At 37.3% G+C, this 26,903-nt stretch overlaps 1 protein-coding gene across 4 annotated transcripts in view; it reads left to right on the top strand.

Moving 5' to 3' along the window:
* Positions 1–3,144: 3,144 nt before the first annotated feature.
* Positions 3,145–26,903, top strand: part of c10h1orf112 (chromosome 10 C1orf112 homolog) — a 58,351-nt gene continuing 34,592 nt past the window's right edge. Inside the window, exons 1-11 of one of the 4 annotated variants that reach the window (XM_020513923.2) lie at positions 3,145–3,637; positions 6,952–6,991; positions 9,633–9,721; positions 10,438–10,542; positions 11,644–11,784; positions 14,582–14,747; positions 17,264–17,345; positions 17,698–17,836; positions 19,401–19,490; positions 24,407–24,471; positions 25,646–25,794. In XM_020513923.2, coding sequence (XP_020369512.1) covers positions 3,548–3,637; positions 6,952–6,991; positions 9,633–9,721; positions 10,438–10,542; positions 11,644–11,784; positions 14,582–14,747; positions 17,264–17,345; positions 17,698–17,836; positions 19,401–19,490; positions 24,407–24,471; positions 25,646–25,794 — 1,156 coding nt within the window. In that variant the 5' untranslated portion in view covers positions 3,145–3,547. Of the gene's footprint in view, positions 3,728–4,508; positions 4,634–6,951; positions 6,992–9,632; positions 9,722–10,437; positions 10,543–11,643; positions 11,785–14,581; positions 14,748–17,260; positions 17,346–17,697; positions 17,837–19,400; positions 19,491–24,406; positions 24,472–25,645; positions 25,795–26,903 lie in introns of those variants that run through there. The other 3 variants (XM_020513917.2, XM_048602467.1, XM_020513943.2) reach the window with 3 other exon arrangements.

The following is a 26,903-nucleotide window of genomic DNA, read 5'->3' as shown; positions in this document are numbered from 1 at the left end:
CTTACATTATTTAAAATGTTTTATTCATTAATCTTTATGCCTTTGAACGATGTTAAAATAACCCTTCTAATTGTCATTTAAATTGATATTCGTTATTTTTGACAGGCCACCTTTAATTTTTGCAGGATGTTTATTAGTGAACTAAATGGGTCCGTTATGGTGGCAGCACTCAGCAACAGCCGCCGGGTAGCAACGCAATCAGACCATAGTTTAACCAAAGACAGGAATACTGTTTATCAAGAGTAAGGGATGATAGTTTAACTAGAGTGAGAATTAAGAATTATTGTTTACACGGAAAAAAAATCACTGAGAGCTGTGAATGATCCCTGGCACTCAGCAACAAGTCCCTGCACAGAGCCAAGAAATATTGTATCAGAGATAGTAGGAACTGCAGATGCTGGAGAATCTGAGATAACAAGGTGTAGAGCTGGATGAACACAGCAGGCCAAGCAGCATTATAGGAGGAGGAAGGCTGACGTTTTGGGCCTAGATACCTTGTTATCTTAGCCAAGAAATATTGCCTTGTCTCAGCTACGCTCTAGATTTCAAGATTGCCAAGAGCCAACAGAATTTCTCCACTGTAATTAAAATGTTCTTATTGTACTAATATTTTGTTTTAAAACATAACGGCCACTTAATTAACAGAACACCCATCACCTTGCACATGGTAACATTTTGTAAGTACCTTAAACTTAACAACAATCTTAAAGTGATCCACATGGCTATTATAAAGCAAGATTAGGGAGCTAGTTAAATAATTGACTTTAAGGGAGATAGCTACAAGTTTGGCTGAGGGATGAGTTTTAAGCAGTATCTCAAAATGGGGAAAAAGGCAAAGTTGGGATTCTAAACTGTAGGTCTTGGTAACTGCCACCAATCGTGGAATGATTAATATCAGAGATGCTTAAGAGACATAGAGGACCACGATATCTTGGAGGTTGTAAGGGTGTGGAGATTTTAGAAAGAGAGGGTGCTAGAGCATCGGGGCAATTCAAAAATGAGAATTAATTGGGAAATCAGGAAGTATAGAGTCCAGAGAGGGGCCTCCGGCATCCATCTCTTAATTTTAGCTGCTGGATATGGGAATGGAACCAGTGACAGCTGAATGCCCAATTTTAAATGAAGTGTTAGGAAATAGTACCCTAAACAACATCATCCCTTTTGCCTTCACCTTCCCCACACCTTTTTTTAAACTATCCAACATGCTATCCTCCCACTTACTCCACTAGCAGTTACCACACCTTTAAGCCATCTACTTCCCTACCCGTTTTTCCAGATGGAAGGAAAAAATATCCTTCCCACAACTCATTTCCTTGTTCTCTATCTTTTTCTTCTCGAAAATGTTTTTGTCAACATATGGCATTCAATATTCATTTTTAAAAGCTCATCAAAATGCAATGAGAAGTCCTTTTTCTATTACTCAGCGGCGCAGATGAGATAACTGGAACATTTGAATTAATTTAAAAATTCAACTTGATTTATTTTAAGTGAAATAAAACTAGGACAAGGAAAGACCTTTCATGCATTCTGCAGATTTTAACATTCAAATGGTACAACAGGTGTATAAACATTTAACATTTTTCTCTCAAATCATTTTTTTAAAAACATAAATTTGAAGTGAATAATGGTTTTCAAGTTTGCTCTTATCACCAAGAGATTTGAAAATACATAGATTTCATGAGCCAGAGTATTCTTCATTTAGTCAGTTTATATATGATTGATGCATTCAGGGAAATTGTAAAATTGTGTTCTTTCAAATGCAACAAATTTGGAATTAGCTATCAATGTTGCAGTTCTGGACAATAATATCAAGATCATGTCAATGATTTTGGTGGAAGGAGATTCCTTTCAATATGGAATTTAATGAATTTGTGGAAAACAATGCACCTCCTAAATTTTATCAATTGGCTATGAAGCTGCTGGGAAATTTATGTTTGGTGCAGAAAATATGATCAGGTAAATGTATAGTGAAGCTGTTAAGTGATTTAGATAGCGCATAATCTAAGATTAAGATTTAAACCTTTGAAATCCATATGGAATCACATTATACTTAAAAGCAAAATAAAAGTTAAAAATGACCAGACAAAATAAATGATGATAAATAAAGAGGAACATAATAATATGACAACTAAAACCCGAAAGAACTGTGGATGCTGTAAATTGTGAACAAAAACAGTAGTCTGAGTAGGGGTTACCGGACCAAAACGTTAACTCTGATTTTTCTTCACTGATGCTGCCAGACCTGCTGAGCTTTTCTAACAACTTCTATTTTTGTTCCTGATAATAATATGACAACTACCTTAGGAAACCTGTTATCTAACCCTTCAAATAAAAATATCACAGCTCCATGTGTTGAGGTAAGTCTTCGCCAACAACTTTCAAATACAGTGCACATGCATTGTTAGACAAGCCACTGACTTTTCAACTTCTTAAAATCGGTAAATTTTCCTTTGAGGTTTCTATTTGAGAGATTTCCTGTCTGTCCTTTTTAGATGTTGGTACATCAGATTAAATACAATCTAAGACTTAATTGTCATAGGACACTTTGTTACGGAGGAGGTTCGGTGTCCTTGGGCAAGTTTTCCTGATGAGTTTAGTTTGAGTAATTTTAGGATTTACAGCAGTTCTAACTTTATATTAACAAGAACTGTAAATCAGTGATATTCCCTATGATTTGAGGAGCCACTACAATACATGTTACCAGGAATTATCATTAGATTAGTCAGAGTCAATAGGGTTGAAAGCAATAAGAGATAACAAAGTGTGGAGCTAAAGGAACACAGCAGGCCAGGCAGCATCAGAGGAGCGGGAAAGTTGACGTTTCGGGTCGGGATCCTTCTTCATACAAAGGCTGTTTATCTGCAGAAATACAGTGAACATAATGTCAACAACGAGGTGCCGGAGAAACTCAGCAGGTCTGACAGGCAGAGTTAATGTTATGAATGCGATATGACTCTTCTCCAGCAGTTCTGTTGTTTCAGATTTCCAATATCCGCAGTATTTTGCTGACAAATGGAGTTTAAGGACCTGTAATTTTGAAGCGTGCAATGAGACATGGTGCAGACGCAACTCATCAACTGTCTCTACAGTCAGGTCATGAACATGCGCCGTATAGCAGCGGTCATCACCCGCACCTCCCCCGCGCACAGGCATTGTGCGCACATGCGCACTAGTTCCCGCTGGCAAGGAGTTGCTGGAGATTGTCCCGGACGGGGAGTAGGTGGGCAACTGGATTAAGTCCTCATTTGGCACAGTACTGCGTCTGTATTTAAACACCAACTAGCTCAAGGTTTCTCTGAAACGACGGAGAAAAATATAAGGCGGGGTTCTGTTGGATTTCATGGCAGGTTTACTGGTTTCCACGGAAACGACTGGCAGCTAATGATGCCCCCTTGGTTTCATTCCCGAGAACAGGCCTTATTGGTAGTCGTCAATTATTGCTGAAATGTCAGATACTTGTAAACTTCGGCTGTGACTACTCCTCACGAAGAGCACATATCATACAGACTGCCTTTTCTTTAACCTGGAGTACCTTCAAACCTTTAAGATGTCTCAGTATAGTCTATTAGAAGAGGTCTGCCAGTGGAATGAACAGATGTGTAAGAGGAAGATGGGAACTGTTCTTTCTGAACTCATTATATCCTTTAATTGTTTGATGATGTATAGTATTGATTTGTTATTACCAAAGCTGGAACAGTCATAGCAAGCATTGTGGCAGAGTTAACAAGTGAGTGTTCTTGGTTAATTAGAATGGGGTAATGCATATTTTTAAAAAAAGTGTGTGATAGGTAATGAATTATGGGATAAAAATTATTGTTAAGTTGTAGAAACATTAACCAGGAGCTTCCCTGGACCTGGCAAAAGCAACTCAATGAATGCATTTGCACAAAAGCTGCAGTTATAATTTGAAAGAAGTTGAAATCCTAAGTCAGAATGCAATCGGATACTAGAGTAACAATGTCCCCTTTTTATTCTTTTTGGAGTCAGGTTAATACCTAAAACACATTTTCATTGATACCACCAGTTTCAGCCAAGTAATTACAGAATATGGCTGCCATGCAGCTTTAAATCAAATGAAAGTTTGGAATTTAAAAGTTGCTTTTCACAACAACTGAATGTCTCAAAGCACTTCACAGCCACTACAGTAATTTGAAGTTAAGTCAGTTTTTTAATGGAGTAAAGACTGTAACCAATTTTGTCAGATTATTTTTGGTCTTTAGGATGATTCCCTTAATTTTTTCCACCAGTACTGGAAGTAAACTCTATTTGATCAAGGCAAGGCATACTTTAATTAAACTACTAACAGTAGCACTGAATGACAAGGAATCGGTATCCAAAAGTGCCCCTTTTAAGAGGCTGTCACTAATGAATAATTGAATTGGCTGTAGTCAAACTAATGAAGATTTAATGGAAATCAGTATTTTGTTATATATCTAATAGCACTGTAATGCTCACCTCTTGTGAAAGGCTTTGAGTGCACCAGTGGATTCTGCATTCTCTCTTTACAGGGTCTCCTGGCTATGCACAAGACTGCAGCAGAGATTCTGCCAGGCAGAGCAATTGTCTCCTTGGATCATACTCATTCTCAATCTGTGAAGGGGCATGTGATATTGCCTCAAGCTGTGTTACATGTGTAGGTACAATATCATTAGACTTCATAATGTGTTCTTTGAAACTAATATCATGGATGATGTTGTCCCACCGTGGCTTTTCCATACTGAATAGCTGAAATGAATGTGCACAGTACTTCATGAAAAACTATCATGAGGGGTATTTCTGACACCTGGAATTTAATGATAATAGATGTTACTTAAAGAATTGCCTCTTTTCCATATTGATTGATTACTTCTAGGTGGACTGTTTGTTCAGTTAGTCTACTATTTTGTTACAGTGGCAGCAACAATGCACAATGAAAGATGTGGATAAATGCCTTTTGATATACTTAGACATAACAAGAAATGAACAGTGATTACAAACTAATTATCCATTCTTAATATGTACCTGTTATTATTTTAATTATATATACATTGTATATATTATAGTGGTACAATTTTTTTTTGTTGTCCTCCTCTTATTGGAATTTGTCTTAATTGGTAAGTTAAGGATGGCATCATATTGAAAACAATGTTGCTAAGATTAGCGGTAGCCAGTCTTGAAAATTTTGGAAGCCAGCAAAGGATGACTAAAAAGGAAAGGGAGGAGTTGTAGTATGTGAGAAAACTAGCGAGAATCATTAAAAGCAAAAAAAATTCTACAATTAGATAAAAAGGAAAGAAGTAGTTAACATGAGTGCTGGTCCTTTAGAGGTGAGACTGGGAAATTGACTGTGAGAAACAAGGAAATAGTAAAGACTGAACAAGTATTTTGTATCCACCTTCACAGTTGAAAACAAAAAAAAGCAGGGGACAAAATTAAAGGAAGAAACTTCATAGAATGGAATCAAAGAAGTCCTTTTGTGAAGGAGCAGTTCATCTCGTGCCACTTCCCACTTTTACCCCAGATTTAAAACAATCATGACCACCAGAGAGAATGTACAAGGAAAACTAACGGGACTAGAAGGTTCTGAAGAAGGGACTAGGCCCGAAACGTCAGCTTTCCTGCTCCTCTGATGCTGCTTGGCCTTCTGTGTTCATCCAGCTCTACACCTTGTTATCTCAGATTCTCCAGCATCTGCAGTTCCTACTATCTCTGTAGGTGTAGGTATTTGGATTTCCAGAAAGTGCTCGATGAGGTGCAACATAAAGGTTACAACATAAAATAAGAGCTTCTGGGTCGAAAGTGATGTATTAGCACAGACTGAGCACTTGCTAACTAACAGGAAACTGAGAGTTGGGGTAAATAGGTCAATTTCAAATTGACTAAATATCTATCGGAGAGCTGCAAATAAGTGTTCTGGGGCCTCAACTATTTGATGACTTAATGAAGGGACAAATTGAAGTCAAATTTTCTGAAGATACAAAGGTAGGAAAGCAAGTTATGAGGAGAATACAAAGAGTCTGCAAAGTGATATAAATAGGTTATAAATAAATAAGTGAGTGGGCAGCAATGTGACAGGCGGAGAGCAGATTATTATTTCAATGATGAGAGCCTGCAGCATACTGCAGGACAGTGGAATCAATGTTTTATTGTACATAAATCACAAGGTGGTAACATACAGATAATGTAAATAATTAGGAAGGCAAATGGAACATTGGTCATTATTGCAAAGAGGATGTAGTATAAAAATAGGGATGTTTCACTATAACTGTACAAGAAGTTGGTGAGACAGCACCAAGAATGTTGTGTGCAGTTTTGCTCTCCTTAAGGAGGAATATATTTGCATTAGAATCAGTGCAGAGAAGCTTCACTAGGGTAATTCCTGGGACAGAGGACTTATGAGGTAAGATTGTATAGGTTGAGCATAAATTCATTGAGGTTTAGACAAATGGAATGTAATCTTATTGAAACATACAAGATTCAGAAGGGACTTCTCAGAGTAGATGCTCAGAAGATGAGGAGGCTCATGAGGTGTTTCAGAACTCTAATTCAATAATAATAAGCAGTCTCCATTTAAGATAGAGAGGTGGAGGAATTTCTTTTTTCCAAAGGGTCATTAATCTTGTGAATTCTCTTCCACAGAGAACAGTGAAGGCTGAATCATTGACTTTATTCAAAACTGAGATTGAATCTTTGATCTCCAAAATGAGTCGAGGGTAAAGTGTGGGGAGTGACCAGCAGGAATGTGACTGTAAAGACCATAATCAAATCAACCATGATCTGGTTCAATGTTGGGGTAGAGTTGATGGGCAAATAGCCTACTTTATTCTGAAGACTTATGATCTATTACAGTATTTAACAATGATTTATTTTGTTGTCAGTTCCCGGCTATGCGTAATTTTAAATATAATTTCATCTATGTAATTGGTCAGCGATTTATATTTCATTTGTGATATTGTCTTTAACACCAGTTACTCTATATATCAAAATAACGAAAGCAGTAAGGAACAATTACGTAAGTACTGATTATACATGTTAGCTATATAGACAGGACCAAGAGCTGAAATAATAGTTGTACGATACCTTCCATTTAAATGCTTAACAGTTAAGAGAAATATATACGGAGGACAACTTTCAAAATAAAGAACTCTGTTTCTTACCATTTATCTAAATGTACTTTATGTCTTGAGTCCTTTGCAATTTCCAAGTGATAAACCTACCTCTATTTTTGGCTTAATCCATTTCACAAGAGCACATTGCATGGGAGCAGCAATAGACCATATAGCCCGTCAAGCCTACTCTGCCATTCAATATGAATATAGGTGATCTTGAGCTTTGACAGTACGTACCTCCACATTTCTTCATGCCTTCTTGAACAAAAATAAGTTGTTATATAACAGTTATCCAAAGACTTATGCCCTCATTGATTGTGGACTGAGTAGGTTTGAGACTGGAAAATTGGGAACAGTTGACAATGAATTTGCTATAGAATTATCTAGTATTTAGTATGTATCTTTGAGTCAACAAAAGTAAACAAATCTATACAGGTTACTAATGAGAACTTTGCACTGATGGAGACTGGAGTCATTGGTGACTGTGTGGAGTTTGCACATTCTCCACATGTCTGTGTGGGTTTCTGCCGGGAGGTCCGATTTCCTCCCATAGTCCAAGGATGTACAGGGTTAGGTGAAATGACCATGCTAAATTGCAGTGTAGTGCCCATGGATGTGCAGGTTAGGTGGATTAGCCATGATAAATGTGGGGTCACAGTGATATGGGTGGGGGGGGAGGTTGCTGGATCTGGTGTAGATGTTCTTTGGAGGGTCAGTGCAGACTCGATGGGCCACTTGCTGCACTCTAGGGATTCTTTGAATCTTCTACAATTCTACTTTGTTATTGGGAATGATTATAAAAATCTATATATTTCACGAGGGTATGCAAGATTAGTAGATGCTTTCCCATACTATTAAAAATTTCATATCTCTGGAGATCTTGTCTTCCTCTCTGTGCTGACTACACAGCCTTTTTCCGTCTCCTCCATGAGACACACTAGCAGAATTGTCACTATATTTCACTTACTCCGGTCTCCTCCTGTCCAATCAAACTGACTTTACCATTACTTTTTTATTTATTCAATTATATCTTGGTAGCATCTGACAGTTTCTCCAGCCTCATTTTCCTCCTTTCCATTCTGGAGACAACTCCCTTTACATTCTAACATTAGCACCTGTTTTAACCTGTTTGAAATAGTTATAATACTACACAAACTCTTGATCCCAGTCATGTCTTTCCATAAGTTGATAAACTAAAGGAGAAGAATTATGCCATTTGGCCCATTGAGATTACTCTGCCATTTGATCGTGGCTGGTATGTTTCTCAACCCCATTCTCTTGCCTTTTTCCCGTAACCCTTGATCCCCTTGCTAATCAAGAACCTATTCGTCTCTGTCATAACTTGGTGTCTGTGGCACAGAATTTACAGTTTCACACATTCACCACTCTCTAGCTGAAGAAATTCCTCAGCATCTCAGTTCTAAAGAGTGGTGCCTTCACTCTGAAGATGTGAAAACATCTCCTGTACTTCCACTATATCCAGGCCTCTCAGTATTCTGTAAGGTTCAATGAGATGCCCCACCCCCACTGCCCTCCCATCTTTCTAAACTCCTTTGAGTACAGACCCAAAGTCCTCAACCGCTCCTCATGTGAGATGTCCTTCATCCCTGGGATCATTCTTGTAAACCTCCCCTGGACCCCCTCCAATGCCAGCGCATCCTTCCTTAGACATGGGGTCCAAAATTCTTCACAAAATTCCAAATGTGATCTGACCAGATACTTGTACAGCCTCAGTAGCACGTCCCTGCGCTTGTACTCTAGTCTTTGCCTTCCAACCTGCCAACTAAACCTGCTCTTAACTTTAAGACAATCCTAGATTAGGGCTCCTAAGTCCCTTTGTGCTCCAGATTTCCAAAGTCTTTCAAATGAATGATGTTGCAATAGAACCCAAAGGATTTCTATCCACTATTGTTAAAACAGTTTATTTTTGCCTAACTAGACTTGCCTTGACTATCTTTCTACACTAAATTGGTAATGGTTAGTGCCACTTCTTGCTTTTGCTCTGACCCTTTTTCTCAAGTTCCAAAAACCTTCCCTGTCTTATATAGTCCATTTCTGACCCTTCCACGTGTTCTTTATAGAACCTCTGCTAATAAGACTTCCACAGATTACAAATGTACTCTGTTCCAAGTGTACAGTAGCTCAACTATCTGCATAATTCTCTCACCTTACTTCCTAAAGCCTCCATCTCTATCATATCTGGTGTGTTTGCTCCTCTCTCACAAAGAATAAACTGCATGGCTCCTCCGTGCTCCTCTGTCATTCATTATAATCATAGCTGACCATTTGCCTCAGCTTTACTTGCCTGTCTGCTCTCATATATCTTGATTGCCTTAGACCAAATAAAAATGGGTGTCTGCACCTTAAATGTACTTAACAGTGAAGCATCCACAACCTTTTGCAATGAACAGTTTTAAAGATTTGGAAACTTTTGAATAAATATTCCCTCATTTCAGTCCTAAACAATAAATTGCCATATCCTGAGACTGTGTTCTAGATTCTACAGAGAATCAAGGGCTAAAATCCCTTTTTATTTTTTAAAAGGAGTATTGAAGATTCTGACAGGCAAGTTTCTGCCTCACATCAGCCTTTTTGATATAGAACATGCCTTCTTCTCTCAGATATTACCCAAGGTATGTGGATTTTCCAGTTTGAATATTTATTTATTTATTTATTTTGTATATACTGTTTAAAACAAAATTCCAAAAACACGCAGCCTGAGTTGTTTTATTCTGCTAGTATTCTTCACTGGTGGCAATCACTCCTTGTTCAATAACTGTTTCATAGGGACCAAGTGGCCATCAAACTATATCTGTTCACAGGATGTTTCTGCATAGGGTCCTCACCTACTTCGTCTTTAGTTCATTGTTGGAAGGTTCGCTGCCTGATGATCAGGGGAAGGAATTCTGACTGTCTCCATTCTCTCTACCCTAAAGGCAGTGAGACCTCTTCAATATCATCCAGGCTGAAATAAACTAGCTTTCTTTTCCAGCACAAACAAACTGTACATATCCAGAGGTCAAACCGTGGGCATTGGTGGCTATTGAAGATCCAGACCATCACCCTTCAGTTTCCCTTGATGTATGGTGCTATTTACTGCTGTATGTAAGCCTAACTGACATATGGATTTTACTCAAGATATAAAATAAGCAATGCGCCAGAGTAAACATAATGACACAAGCAGCTGCTTTAGTGTTAATAAGTCAAAAGAAAATCTTGCAATTTCACACCATTAACCATATTTATTTCTTTTACCAGTTTTAAAGTTACTTTCTCATGCTTTTTGCTTCAATGACCACAAATGATTTCCAACTGAAAGATAAATCCATGATTTTTTTCTTCCGGCTAGGCAATGACATTGTTTGATGAACTTGCAAGTAAGTTATCTCAACAAGCAGGAACTTTGTCCAGTCAAAACACCGAACTGCAGGCAGCACTGAGGAATGCAATACAGGTAAGACCTTTTAGTATTTAAGTTGTTCTTGTTACTCATCTTCATGTTATAATTACAGTTTCTTTAAGTGATACTAGTGATGTGAATTATCCACTGAATGATTGATTGAAAATTCAAATACATGCAAGTACAGAGCCATTAGTTTTTGCTTCTATTCCTTGTAAAATATTAAATCTGATCAATAACAAGTAAACTCGAAGATTACGTGTACAAGAAAAGCTTAGTAAAATGTAATCAACGTGGATTCAGATGAATGATTCTGACTGATTTAAGCAACTCCTTTGAGGAAGTGACATCTCTAATGAATTGTGAGGAGTCCTACAGTGATGCATACCTAGGCATTGGAAAGGCATTTGTAAAGTTTCAAAACTAATGCTATTTGTTAAACTTAACTGTGGGGATTCTGTATAAGTCCTTGGAATGGAAAAAGAGGCTGAAAGATGGAAAATGTGTACTTGTTATGGAAGTGTGGGTGAAGAAATTGATTGGGATGCCTCATGGACCAACACTGGCCTGATTATTGTTTCTAATTTGCATGAATTAATTGGACTGAGAAAATCAATCCAAAATAGTCAAATTTGAAGATTATATCAAACTATGGAAAGCAATGAAATTGCAGCAGGCAATTCAGAAATTGTGAAATGAGTTAGACAAAGTATGTGAATAGAATAATGGAAGACAATGCCTAATGCAGAAAGTAAGAATAAGTGTGGCATTTATTTCATGAGTGTCTTTGAAATTGCTGAAAACAGAGTTGCGGCTGACCAGCTGTATTGTATTTGAAATTTCATGTGCCAAATCAATTAAAAATTTAGTGTGATGTATACCCTGAAATGGAACTTCTTTTACCATGGCTCAGTACTCCACTTTTTATTTATAGACTTTATTTTCATTAATCCCCGCTCCCCCCACAATAAAATTGTGCTCATTTTTATTAGCTCTGTCAATGCTATAAGGCCTGTGGGGAAAAAAAATTGAAATTGAAAATATTGATTTGACTTTAGTACTTTCAAATCAGAATATTTTCAAACAAGGTTTGTGATGCCCTGTATGTTTTCATCTATAAGCTGCTAATATAATTTTGTTGCTGTCTGTTTCCAGACTCAGATCCAACTTTTGGAAGTTCTGATGAATATTGTGCAGCATATGTGCACTCTTGAGGAAGCTCTAACCTTGACAAGCATGCATTCATTATCTCTGGCTGTCTTTCATGTCCTGAAGAATACCTTTAGTCATTGCAAGGTGAAATACTTGAAATTATCTACAGCAATATTTTATTTTCTATTTGGATATTTCCCATTCAGTGTTTATAAGGATGAACTTTGGTACACTTGAACAAGTATGAGGAATATCATCCCTTTTAAGTGGAATTTGCTGTCTTTCTGATAGATGAATATGGGCAGGAAATTTTTTACTGAAAGCAAAATACTACAAATGGTGAAAAATTTGAATTGGAAAATACTAGATGAAATCAGTAACCTCCATTGAGACTGACTAGTTAGAAAAAAGAACTTGCATTTATGTAGTTACTCCATGCCATAGAGAAAATTTGGAGTTTTGTGAAGATTTCTGACTCGGTTTGTAGATAAGAGGTTGTAGACTTGCTCGCCAAGCCGGTGTGTTTAATTGTGGACATTTCATCACCCTGCTAGGTAACATCGTCAGTGCACCTCCGGTGAAGCGTTGGTGTTCTGTCCTGCTTGTTATTTATATGCCTCAGTTTACTGGGGTGGTTGGCATCACTTCTGGTTCTGTTTTTCAGTGGTTTGTATATCGAGTCCAATTCAATGTGTTTGTTGATGGAGTTCCGGTTGGAATGTCATTACATGGGCCAAACTGGAAGAAAACTGACAATAAGGATACATGAACACCAACTAGCCACCAAGAGACACGACCAATTCTCACTGGTCTCAATACGCATGAACAAAGAAGGACAAGAATTTGACTGGGACAACACATCCATAATAGCACAATCTAAACAGAGACGTGCCAGGGAATTCCTGGAGGCCTGGCATTCCAACTGGAACTCCATCAACAAACACATTGAACTGGACCCAATATACAATCGACTGAAAAACAGAACCGGAAGTAATACCAACCACCCCAGCAAACTGAGGCATATAAATAACAAGCGGGACAGAACACCAACGCTTCACTGGAGGCTCACTGATGATGTTACCTAGCAGGGTGTTGAAAATGTCTGCGACCCAACACACCGGCTTGGCGAGCAATTCTACAATCTGAAGTTTTGTCCCTGTTATGATGTAGATAACTGTGTCAGTCAGTCTCAGTAACAACATGAAGCTAAATGAGTAGATAATCTGTATCTGTGGTGTTTGTTGAGGCATAAATGTCAGATACTGGGAGAACTTGCTTTTCTTCAAGTAGTGCCATGGGATCATTCCTGTTGATGTGAGAAATCTGATAGGGTCACAATTTAACCGTTCATCCAAAAGATGACACTTTTTTTCTTTTTATGACACATTGATGCAGCCTTTCCACAGTGTCATTTTACAACATGTGCCCATGTTTCTGGAATCTCAATATTCTATCTTTGAGGCATAATTGTTAGCACTACAAAATACAACACTGACTACTAAACAAAGTAGCAGAAAGTTGTTAGTTTTGGCTCTTTTCTAGGACAGATTTATCCTCCTACGTGCTCAATCTCTCCCTGCTTACCCTTTTGTTATAGCATTGAATCTGGGTATTTCACTTGTGTATTCCCCACAAAGTACTACTGGAGCTTTTTTTTTTAAACATTACCCACCTCTTCCCTTTAACTCATTCCCAGTGCTGGTACCCTTGTGGTCCACGCTAGCAAATAGTTTAGTCAACCTTTCTGTCTAGCTACTTTTTCCCTCCCTTTAAAATTGCCATCTTCACCAGCTCTTTAAAGAAACATTGACTCAAATAGAAATGTAGTATTGTGATTCTGGTGCTTTTTTTTTTAAGGACATTAGAGGTTCTTTAAAAATTCAAGTTAGTTTCTTATTCTCTTGCTGTCACTATCTTTCTTTTCTGTTTTGTTTTTCTCTCCTCATCTATAATTATTTCTCGGGAGAGTAGAAGGGCAGGAACTGATTCGAAGAGACAGCACAGAATAGATCTTCTATAAAAGCTGGTATTTGCACTGTTTATAATATGTTTTTGTTTCAATTATTCAGCACAATCTGTTTAGGCTAGCCAATATCTGTACATTTTTTGAAATTAAATTGTATCCGAAACTGTAGATGGTACTTAATGAAGATGATGATGATCTCCTCTGCAGGCTTGAGAGCTGATAAGAGCTACATCTCATCTCCCGGGGAATTAAGTGCCAACATGGCACATAACTAGGCAATGGCAGGATTTTCCCAGAACTGAAATTTCTGGGGTTCCCGTCCACTGAGATCTGCTGGCAAGTCAGAAGCTAGCAGCTCTTCATCACTTGATAGCAGGGAAGCAGTGGATGCAGTCACGATTACAACCATCAGAGACTTAAAATCACTCTTGGACCCAGGCACTGGTGGATGAATTGCAAGGGGGATTGAGGGGTAAGGAGCAATGGGGAGGATATTAAAGCAGTAGAGCAGGAGTGTGATTCTCAGTACCAACCCATCATGAAACTTTGAATTAGGGACCCTGCCCTGGAACCCTGCAGGAAACCCTAACAAAATTTACTTTTTGGGCTTCCCGTGTGTTGAGTACCCTGCCTGCTGCTGTGTTAATATCAACAGTGGCAGGATGAGACCCTTAAGTGGGTGATCATGTTCCCTTCAGGACCTCAATTGGGATGGCAAAGCTCTCCATGGGTCTTAATCTGGACAGAGGTTGGGGAAGTGGCAGAATCCTCACTTGCCACCCTCCCACCAAACCTGCCACTGGAGGGCATTAAATTTCACTGGGTTTCTACTTCAGGCGAAGTACTCAAGTGTAAAAAACCAAATTCTGAAATATTTGTGTGAATTCACACAAATGACTTGTCATGACATTAATAAACTGTCTGTCTTGTACGTGATTGCTCTTGCTGACAGCTCTGCTTTTTATTTGTATTTAGGACAGTGAGACTTTGTACCGTAGTCACTTGCACTTGGTTGCAGACCTGTTGCAGTTTTTATTTAAGGAAGCATATTCACTTCAGAAGGGGTTCATGGAACTTTTGGATCGGATAGTTTTGGAATCAACAGGTGCTTCTGGTGACGATATTGCATGCATGGTGGTAGGTACGTTTGGAGTGTTCTATTTAATTTTTTTGTCTGCTATTTCTGGAAGTTATCCATACCTTTAAAAGAATATAAATGTTTATTTAAACTCATCTGACTTTGTCTGTAGGTTCAGTAACACTTTCTTAAAAATGATGGACATTAAAAGTATTTAATATTTTCCCTTGGTTTCTGGTGATCTGTCAATTTGCAAATAAGTGTTACTTTATTCCACAGTGGTTGAGTATATGATAGACCTGAATGACGATGGACTGGGTTTTATTGTGAATATAATGGTGAGGCTTATGATGTCGCCATTAATTATGCAAATAAATAGCCAGCAAATTGTGGTGAGCACATAAACACAGCTAAACATAACTATCCAAAGTTTGCGCTGAGATGCTCTGCCCCTTCATCACCATGCAAAAGTGACATCTCACATCTGGCTCTCCATTCAAATGCATTGATTATCATGAGATTACTATACTGACATTGTAGGTGGAGAATAAAGTTGTCACAAATATTAATTTATCTGTTGCATTTTGAGCACCCTTTTGATGACTTGAAAGTATTAGTTACCAAAATTTGCATGTATGGAGTGAGCTGCCAGAGGAGTTGATGGAGGCTGATACATTGCAATATTTAAAAGACATTTAAAAGATTTATGTATAGGAAGGGTTTAGAGGGTTATGGGCCAAATGCTGGCAAATGGGACTAAATTAATTTACGATATAAGGTCGGCCTGGACGAGTTGGACTGAAGGGTTTGTTTCTGTGCTGTATGTCTGTATGACTCTATAAAAGCAGTCTTTTTGGGAGTAAAAATGAATGTTTACAAGTATGGTGTGGCATTCCATGAGCTTTCCATTATTGTTGCTTTAAAAAAGGTACTTTAAAACTTTTTTTTGTCTCTTTTATCTCCCTCTCGCTTAATCCAATTTTTCTTTCTCTTTGTTTCATTTTCTGTACCCGTTGGGACATTGGATTTACTATTCTAATTTGTGCTTCCCAGTTCAGACTCTGTACTACTCATCAATCACTTTGAAGAATTGTTAATTAAGGAGGTACACATCTGCCAGATCCCCTGTAGTGGGTATTTAACAGCAAGCTACTGTTCAAAAGCTTACTTAAAATTTGTAGGCATGTATTGGCATCATTTGTTCACCATTCACAACAAAACCCCATTCAATGTTTCTTATCCAAGGTTCTTTAGTACTTTAGAAACCATAACCTAACGAACTGTGAAATACAATGTTTTTGTAACACTTAATTTTCAATTATAAACATTCTCGATAAAATGGCAAGTTGACTTGTTTGAATATAAATCCAATTCATTTCATTGTGATGGTGAGCTTTTTCTGTCATTAATCCTATATCACTTTAGTCTTTACATCAAAATCAATTTCTATTCAACCTGCACCTTTTCATTTTGCCTCTTGCTGTGTTAGTTATTTGAAGGATGAAATTGCTCCTTATTCCAAGCAGAAGTTGTGAATAAATAGAATAGATACATTAAGGAGGATTTGTGCATCCAGGCCTTCTATAATGATTTAAATTTTAATACCATCAAATATTGTTTTTTTTCTGATGTATGGTATTCTGTCATTGTTACCTATAAATGACCAACTGAAATACAATTTATTCACTGAAGTATACATTTTGTGGCACTCATTGCATGGATAGATAAGAAGCCAATGACTGCAATCTTCAAGTTTTAAAAAGATACAATAGTTTGTTTTGTTTTGTCTGTCCCAGCTTTTTGAAAAGATAACTCAGTTACTCCCAGTTCCGTGCCTTTTGCTTATAACCCTGCAGTTATTTTATCTTCATGTGCTTATCCAATTATCATTTGAAAGATCCAAGTCAATCTGCCTCCACCTCATTCTCCGGTAACACATTCCACATAACAGCCACTTAAGTTATAAAAAACACTCTTTCCAGTGTTGCGTTTCGTTTGTTTGCTATTCGTGATAAATTGGTGTCCTTTGGTTCATAACTCTTCTGTCAGTGACAATAGTGTCTCTCTATCTGGGTCACTCTTGATTTTGATGACTTCTATCAAACCTCCTGATATCATCTAATGAGGTCAATGCCAGCTTCTTCAATCTATCCATGTAATTGAATCCCTTATCCGTACAGCTGTTTTCATATGTTTTCTCCACCCTCTCCAGTGCCTTCATGACCTTTCTAAAGAGTAGAGCCCAGATTGCTTTTTTAATATAGTTATATTATAAATTTGCCTTTGTGCTTTGTTCTTTGTTTCTAAAGCCCAGCATCCAATATGCCTTTTTACCTTGTCATCTGTAAAATTTTGTCCATCTAATCAAAATACATCACATCACGGTTCTCTGCATGAAATTTTATCTGCCACCGATTTTTAAAATGCTGTTTCTGAGAAATTGGTTTCACTTGACTCATTAAGATGATGATAATGCTTCTTGAATATTGACAATATTTGAAATAAATATTTATCATCATTTGTAGTTTTGGCATTATGGTATACTTACTTATTTCTAATTTTATCCCATTTTCCAGTAGTTCACAATGTTTTGAAGATTTGTTCAGTCATTTCCAAAATGGATCATGCTCTACATGCTAACACATGGAAGTTCCTTATTAAGTAAGTACAAACTGCATTGGTAAAACATTTTCTTTGTCACCCAATGCCCCCTGGTTTGTTTTGCAGAAGACCAGCGCTGTTGTTTTAGGATAGTTTACAAAAATAGTTCTTGCACCACCCAATTCTAAGGATATTTCTTCATGAAACAGACATTACTGTACGAATGATTCTTATCTGTTAATTGCTGGCCACCTCTCACCATACGTAATGAAAGGGGAACATGCAGAATGAACTATAGCAGAGCATACATGTGTCTTTGATTTAAAATTGAACTGCTTTTTCATTCAGTTGGCTGGAGAAAGGTAAGCATAGTTATATATGATTTTTATAACTGCTTGACATTCTGTTTCAGAATAAGTGTGAAGCACCGGGCATTAATCGAGACAAAGCTGCCACATGATGAGCTTGTTACTGGTCTCTGTGAGGACATTCTCTATTCTTTCAGTTCATGTATGCAGTTAGCTGAACAAATTCACCAGTCTACAGGAATGGTAATTATTGGTTCTTGGTTTTAAGTGTGAATCTTATTTTATGTATGACATCTTTCAGTTAATAAACATTAGCTGAGCTTAGTTACCATTCTCAGAAACATTATCAGCTCCAAAAGTGTTTCTCAGTTAGCCTTTCCTAAAGTAACACAGCTGAGCATTTCTGTTATGCAGACAGAATTGAGGACATAGAGATAGGGAAATATAAGGAGTTTTATCAATTGTTATTTAACCCACCAGGTACAGTAACTCTTAAGCCACTGATAGCCCTGACTTTGACAAATTATGTTTAGAAAGCAATATTGCTCTCACTAGAGTAAAACCAATTATTTCAGGGGCAGGTTTTCCAACATTTGCTCCAATGTGAGCAACAGTATCATTGCCAGCAAATGTAAATAATTGATATTGGTGGCAATAATGCATTTTATCTTCAAGCATGATTGAACACTCAGGAACTGCAACTCTTTCAAAGAAGGTGTTTTACTAGTCCAGTTGTATGTATTGAATGAAGACGTGTTACTCAGGCTTGTAGAAAAAGAGGAAAAGCAAGTTGTAGCAAATGAGAGACGTGTGCTAGACTTAAAATAAACAAAAGAATCTTTCTTGAAACTAGTCATGTCACACCAATATGTTAGATTTTAATAAATAGTTTGGTGGAACAAGGAAATCATTTGTCAACTTTATTTTGGGATGGAAATGAGATTTCTCTTGCCATCAACATTCACCATCTCTCTCTCTTGCGTATGCTCGCTCTCGCTCTCTGTTTACCCCCCCGACAAAAACGAACCCTAGCCATTGGCTTATCCAAACAATATGAAAGAACATGTCTTTGGAAATAAGGGCTCTGAACATAAATTCTATTTTAGTTCCTCTCCACCACCTCCAAATTTTAAAAAAATTGAAGGCTATAAGCACCAACAGCCTGTGATAAATCACTCAAATGGTCATTCTTCATATGTGTGCTTAAATGCTTAAAATGTTGCGAGCCAATAGGCAATTTGTCCATAAGAGCAATACTGCAACCAAGCTGATCTTGCCTATATATGCAGTTTCCAAGAGGTGTGTTAGATTGTGATCAGCAGTAGGAAACATTTCTCTCTCATCCTATCCTACCAATGATTTTTTTAATTCTTCAATTAATTTTCCAAATACTAACATACTTATTTAAAATTTACTATTTTTACCACCAAATTTAGCCAACAATCTGAAATTCCTTTTTTTTTTAGATACACCAAGAAATTTGTTTGTACTTCCTAAATATAGCAACATCTCCTTTTTGTTCCACGTGCTCCTTATATATTCACTATTTGTTTATATTGACTCATTTTGCTGTCATTTCTTACTAACTAGTTCCTAATGTCTTTAAACAGAAGAATGTTGAAACCCTTCGGCATTTTAGACATAGTTATGGAAGTGCTTTAACTGCTTGTTTTTGTAAATTTTTGCTGTGGTATGAAATAACTTAAATTCAAACCTTTGTAAGAGTTATAATTTCCACATGAACTTTCATGAGTTAATGAAAAAGAACTGAGGTTTATGCCTTACTAAACATCTGCACTTCATTTAGGGCAATGCAAATACAACTGATTGCAAACTTTTCCAGAAGACCATGAAGCTGTGCCGTTTTTTTGCCAACACGTTGGTGCATTATGTCAAGGTAGTACAAGCTATTATCAAGTATTGATTTTTAAATTATTTTAGGAAAAGCAGGATGGTCAGGAGCAATTTATATCCCTTGAAAATTGATAACGTGATATTTCTAAATTAAAATAACAAAATGGTGGACATGAATGATCACTTTGTGTTTACAATAGGGAAACAGATAATATATATAAATTATCAAGGAAATGAATTTTGAATTTGAAATTGGGATTCATAAAATTAATGCAAGGCAAGTAACTGTAATGAAGAAAATTGTGACACTGAACTATGATAAATCTCACAGACAAGGTGGCTTCTGTTCAAAGGTTTTAGCAGAAAGTGATATGAATATTGTAGATTCCTGAATGATGATTTTTCAAACATCTTCTCTATTTGGGAGTATTCCTTTAGATTCCAAACTTGTACATGTCACTCTGCTACTTGGGGAACTGTAGACTGGCTAACTTACTGTCTGTTGTTGAGTAATTATGAGAGTTTATAAGTAAGGATAGAGCAACTGAAACCATGATAATTTTCAACTGGTCAGAGAAAAACTAGTATAGATTTGTAATGGTAAGTCATTCTTGACAAAGCTAATTCAGTTTTTTGAATAGATCATGAAAGCATTGGACAGGGGATTGTCTGTGTACGTTCATTATGTACACTTCCAGAGACGGCTGAAAGCACATAATGAATCCAATGGGAGGCACATTTCTAGAGTTAATGTTAGGAACAAACCTGGATAATTTCCCAATGTAGCACAAGAAAGGGATAAAGTTACAACACAAGTAAAAATTCCAAGTTGGATGAAGTCACACTGGACAAAGCTGAGCGATAATCTGGCAAAGGTGGACTGGAAGAGCTACTTAAAATATGTGGGAGGTTTTCAAAGTAGGATTTGATGGAGACAGTATAAACAGTCCCTACAAAAAGAATGGTACTGCCAAATCTAGAACCCACTGTTATCCAGAAGCAGAGATAACAAGGTGTAGAGCTGGATGAACACAGCAGGCCAAGCAGCATCAGAGGAGCAGGAAGGCTGACGTTTCGGGCCTAGACCCTTCTTCAGAGAATGCATGTCCAGAAGCATTCGGGTTGAGGTAAAGCAGAAAAATAGAGCTATGACAATCTGAACAAAGTAAATGACTTAAGAAGCATAGAAGAGTATAGAAGGTACAGGGATGAAGTGGGATGAAGGAAAACCGAGGGTATGAGAAAAAATTGATTAGTAAATTTAAGGAAAATCTGAAGATGTTTTATTGGTTCATTAGAGCAAGAGGACGAATGAGGAAAGTGCTGAGCTCATTAGAAATTTATATGATATTCTGAGTGGATACAGATGATGTGGGTGGAGTTCATAATGAGTATTTTGTCTCCACAAAGGAGGGGGACGATGCAGACATTCTAGATCAAGAGGAGGAATGTGGTCTATGAGATAAAATAAGCATAATCAGAAGAAAAGTACTGAAGGGACTTACTTCCTTTGGTGGATAAATTACCAGGGACAGATGAATTATATCCTAGGGTGTTATAGGAAATAGCGATGCTGTCAGGATCGCTTTCTAATCCTGACTAGTTATCAGCAAGGTACCAGAGGATTGGAGGTCTGCGAATAATTGACCATTATTTAAAAAGGGGGTGAGGGATAGGCCAGTTTTTTTTTGACTTGTCAGTCTGACTTCAATGGTGCTTAAATTACTAGAATCAAAACACAGGGAGGATTAAGTTGGAAATGCATGGATTAATCATGGATAATTAGTATTATTTTGTTTATGGAGGGCTGTGTCTTTCTAAATGGATTTAATTTTTTGAGAAAGTAATCAGAATTGTTGAGAGTGGTGCATTGCACGTTCTCTACATGGACTTTCACTAACTCCCACGTGGCAGACTGGTCAAAAAAACTTAAAGCCTGTGTGATACAGGGGAATGTGGTGAGTTGGATCCCACATTAGCTCAGTGACAGGAAACAAAGGCTAAAAGTCAACAGATGTTTTTATGAATGGAACGTGGTTTTCATTGCTGTTCCTCATGAGTCTGTGTTGAGTCCTTTGCTGATCGAGGTATATGTTAATAATTTAGACTTAAATGTAGGAGACACGTTTGGGAAATTTGCAGACAACAAAAAAATTGGCCTGATACTTGATAGAGAAGAGGATGGCTGTCGATTGGAGGATGATGTCAATAGTTTGGTTGCATGGATAGAAAAGTGACAAATGGAATTCGTTACAGAGAAGTGCAAAGTTATGCATTTGGGAAGGAAATCAATGCAAGGGAATACACAGTAAACATGTGGATATTGCGAAGATTGGTGTAGTAAAGGTTCTGGCATTGTGTGCTTATATGTCCCTGACGAAGACAGAATGGATGGATGGATGGATAAGGTGGTAAAAGAAAGTACATAGGTGGCTTCCCACCATTGGATGAGGTATTGTATAGAATCCTCATGATCAACTTCCTTAACAAATTTTTTCATTGCCTGCAGATTTCCCAATCATACCTTTCTGACCCGTCTGCCGTGCAAGAGTTTGAAAATCTAAAATCCATGCAACATCCACTCCACTACTCTCGTCAATTCTCATTACTTCCTCAAAAAGTTAAAGATATGACCTTCCCTTTTTAAAAAAAAAAGCAAAACTATGACTACCCATAAGCAAAAAGGTCAGTTATCAGGGGCTCCACTTTAAAGTGATTGTAAGAAGGTTTAAGGGGGAGATGAGGAAAACTTTTTCACCCAGAGGGTGATGGGTGTGTGGAATTTGCTCCCCAGTTTGGTGTTGAAGTGGAAACCCTTAAAAGGAACCTGGATCTGCTCTGAAATGCTTCCATTTTTCCATGCACTCAACCAAATTGTTGACACAATCCTGTAATTGACAACCATTCTCTTCATATCAAGGATTCAGACTATATGCTGGAAAGTGGGATTAGAATGGGCAACTGATTTTTTCAGCCAGCACAGATATGATGTGCTGAATGACCTTTATCTCTGCTATAAAATTTTTGTAGTTCCAGTTATTTTGTAAAGTCCCGTATAAAAGAATGTTAACAATGAGTTGCAACATGGATTTGAAGCTAGATTATTGACCTTGTTTAGGAAATGATCTGTGCCACAGGAGAGAGATACTCTAATTGTTGCAATTGCTACCTTCCCACAAAAAACTGTGAGGAACTTCAACTATTCACTTTATTCATTAAAGATTTGTGTAATTGGATAGAAAAATACTTATCCAAGTGTAAGCCATTGTAAACAGTGTAGATGAAAACATAATTACAAAGATGTTATTAGATTAGGTGAGTGGGTAAAGTTATGGCAAATAAATTTCCATATTAGTAAATGTGACCTACAAAGGATGGTATATATAATTGCTAAAAAGTGAAAAAGTAGAAGCAGTAGAGATCCAAGAAACTTGAGTGTCCATGTAAGTAAATCATTAAAATGTCATGGTTTGGTACAGAAAATAACCAAAAAAAGCTCATTATGCTTGAATTTGAAGGGCTGAAGTAAAGTTATATAATGATACTGAAGTTGGCTATTCAGCCACTTGTGCCTAGTTGGATCTTTTGAAAGAAGTATTCAATTGCCCTCACTGACCCTACATGCATTAAATAAATTAAAGTTGTATATTCAAACGGTAAAACGTCACAAAGTGCAAGCAAGAGAGTTAATGATCTCATAAGTCTGAAACTACTCGTACATCACATTCCTATATGAAAATCTTAGTAATTATTCATGAACTGTCCCAATTGCAGCCATTGAAAGTGTCGTATTTTATGTAACTCAATAGAATGGGCCAAACAGAATAAGTAGAAATGTTGGAGGGAGGATTACAGTTCATAATATTTCAAATCCAACTCGCCTCTCATTTATGAAAGAAATAATTAGGAGGAGAAATTATGCCAGTTATTCAAATCCCTGGTTAGTCAGCATGGCACCACACCTTTAGTGGAATACATTGGTCTTGGAAGTAGTGCAGTACAATTTTACCAGAATGATGCTTAGACTCTAAGGTTTAAATTGACGGGAGCTTTAACAAACCAGAGTTGTATTGCTGGAATTTGGAAGGTTTAAGTAGTGCCTGGGGAACAGATGGTGTAGAAGAGGGGAAACCGTTCTGTCTGGTTGGAGAATATAGGCCTAGGTGGCATTGTCTAAAAATTAGAGCCAGGCATTTCAGGAATGAATTTTGGAAAGCAGTATTGTTGAAGGAAATGGGAAGAAAGCAGGTAGTTTCAGTTAGGTCACAGATCGACCATGATGTCATTGAACAGCAGAACAGACTTGGGTTAAACAGCTTATTCCTGTTCTGTGTGCTTTATGATCTTATATGTATATTACACCAGTGAATGCCACACTGAAATATAGAATTTTAGTAAAAGTCTTAATGCTCACTATTTTCCTTTTGTTTAGAGCTATAATGTTAAGTTTAATTCTTGTAATCATTTCAGACATTAGTACTATTTTTAGATTGATTATTTGAAAGGAAGAATCTGAGTGTTATAACTTTGCACAGATCATTCGGTCCTACTGCTCAAAATTACACATATTATAATTTCTACTTGCTACATTAATAATTAGAGGCAAAGTATTGTTCTGTTGCGCACTGGCTCAGTACTGCATAGTAAGAATGGATATCTTTATTAGTATCATGAGAAAGAAGTGGTAGACTACATATTTTGGATAAATTATCCTCCAATGCACCAATATCTATCTAAGGAAGCTCTAAATTTTGAAAGGTATGTTTGCCATTAACTATTATTTACAGTAGAAATAAAAGTGCCATGAGTTTTAATAATCTGTTTTTGAATGAATTAAATGCATTTGAGGTTTTCAGATGATGGTTTCTATTGAATTAAAGTTAACTGGCATTTTCATGTATAATCTGATGATAGCATCAACCTAAGTTCAGTTTCTGTTTCTCACTCTCTCAATTTAAGGAGTTCGTTGACTTCCTTTCAAGGTCTTGTCATCGACTGCACCATTTTTACCTTCAGATGTACAGGTAAGGCTGCACACATCAGTATTTGATCACTGATCTGTGGAGTAAATTTAGAGTATTGATAAGGCACAGCCTGATTGAATGTCAGAGGTTTAAAATCTGGTGGGTAATATTCCATTTGGATGCGTTGTTTCTTCCCCTCAGTTTTCCCCTTTTTCCTGTTGTTGCTGACCTATGTTGGAATGTGACTCGAGGAATGCTATTTTTCACTATTTGTTCAAGGGATGTGAATATTACTGAAGAAGGTTAGGCAGCATTAGTAGGGAGAAAAACAGGATTGATGGCCCAGATCTCCTGGTTTCTGACTGGTCAAACAGTCACTTGCAGATAGCAATGGGATCTCTTAGAAGTTCTGATACTGTGACTATGTGGTAATTGTCCAAGATGTTTAAACCTATCGTGAGCAATTGCCCTACTTGTAGAATCCTCTGAAAAAGTTGCTAACTTTGAGGTAGAGTTGGAGACTTCAGAGGGTTCGACTCTGTTACTTAAGTGGTTGCCCAGGAAAGGTTGGATGATTAAAACCTGCTCCTGACTTCTGGGTAATTCTAACATGGATCACCTCAACTCTCCACTGGACTCCTGAATCATTCCCAGTGACCCTCCAACACCCCCACCTGATCTCGCCTCCCAGTTTCCACATTGCAATCCACTCCATTCCCTTACCCACGTATTCCTATTCTACACCCACATCTACCTGCCACCTGCCCTCTAATCCATCTACAGTCTTACTCTTTTAACCATCTGCTACCCAACTTCTTCTCCGGCTTAGGTTACACACTTATCTTCTCTCAGTAACTTTTCAAAGAGGCTTTGGGACCTTTAAGATTTGATTACTTACTGGAATGTGGCAGTGCATGCGTAAAGGAAAAAAAGGGCGTATCTTCTTCAAAGATTCTTCGTGCATGGTTTCCTATCTAAGTTGAGATGTATTGTGAACTGGAAATCTGGCCTGGAAAATCATGGGAAGTTAAGTTGGTAAATTTTTGTTTGATGTGTATTGGAAATGGAGATTCCAACCAAGATTGTAAAATATGGGCCAATGTTTCAGATTGATGAGTTTTAATCAGTTTTTCAATAATATTCATGGGAATGGGTGTAATAAAAATTGGTAGAAATGTGATCACTTTTGCATATAGTGGAAAATTCTAACTTTTTGTTATAATTCTTTGTGCAGTAAATTTCCTCCTAGTTTGTATGCACCGGTTTTGTCTGATGGACTATATGATCAAATTGCTTCCATTGTCCCAGTTGCTTTGGATGCCCTTGTCTCTCAGCTGCTGTCCTTCAGGCCTTTTGTGGAGACAGTCTTACAAGTCAACCCAGGTGAGTTCATGGTAGAATAACATTGATCTAATCTCCTTAAAATAACTACCTGCATGAAGTTAAATCCTTTTGCAGTTTGAAGGAACAGAATACAGTTCCTGACAAAATTGCTTTAGAGAAACATTAATGAATATCATGGGCTTGCGTGGTTACTTGGTCTGTGATGATGAAATGTGAGAGAAGTAACATTCAGATTAGTGCAATGAATTTGGTATAAAATCATAACTATGCTAGTGGTACATAGCAAAGAAAATTCTCTATCATAATTACATTCGCAAACAGCTGATGGCTCTTGATGGCATTTCCTGCCTGATATAATTTCCTGTGCTAGTAAGTATAGCCTTATCTGTGTATAGTTTTACTTGCAGCAGTTGGGCTTGAATCTGGTCCATTATTCCACTAACTAAATAGGTTGCTTTTAAATGATTTGAACAAATTAAGGGAGAAGAATTAATTTGCATGGTATCGCATCACAGGATGCTCGATAGACTTCCAAGAATTTCTAGAACAGGCACTGCAGCAGGCTTGCATCTGAGCAGCCGATTTGGCTTTCTTTGCTGATATCAGAGAACCACTCAAATAATGGCCAACACACTGCCTACCCTTAAGAAAACAACATAGTCTGCAGCACTATGTGAACCAGTTTCTTCCCATAACTATGTGAAAGATAGCATGGTAGTGAGCAGTTCGGCATTGTAATTCGTCAATTCTCATTTCTTTGGCTGCAGTCTATAAGTTAGAAAATAAAGAGAAAAATATTGACTTTGATGACTACCTCATTTCTTCAGAAATTTTGTACCTTTTAAAATGATTTTGGGGATTAGGATGATGCAAAGAGAGAAAGAATGAATATCCTGTTTCTGTCTTCTGATTCTAGTTTGCTTGAAGCCACCTCTTAAAGCAAGTAGTCAAAACCCTAGATTGTTGTGCAACAAGTGTACACTTTAAATGGCATTTAATAGTGGTTATCAATCAAAATAGAGCAACTATTTTAATTGTTGTACTTGTCAATTTGAATTTTGGTGTGACACATTTTTAATAACTCTTCTGCGGATTATTGTAATGAAATGCTTGATTCGGCCAAACTGTGACCTTTATGACAGAATTTT

The sequence above is a fragment of the Rhincodon typus genome, chromosome 10 (genome assembly GCF_021869965.1).
Source record: "Rhincodon typus isolate 14 chromosome 10, sRhiTyp1.1, whole genome shotgun sequence".
In the NCBI taxonomy this organism is placed as follows: domain Eukaryota; kingdom Metazoa; phylum Chordata; class Chondrichthyes; order Orectolobiformes; family Rhincodontidae; genus Rhincodon; species Rhincodon typus.
Note: the sequence above shows the minus strand (reverse complement) of the source record. Positions and strands in the feature narration are given on the sequence as shown.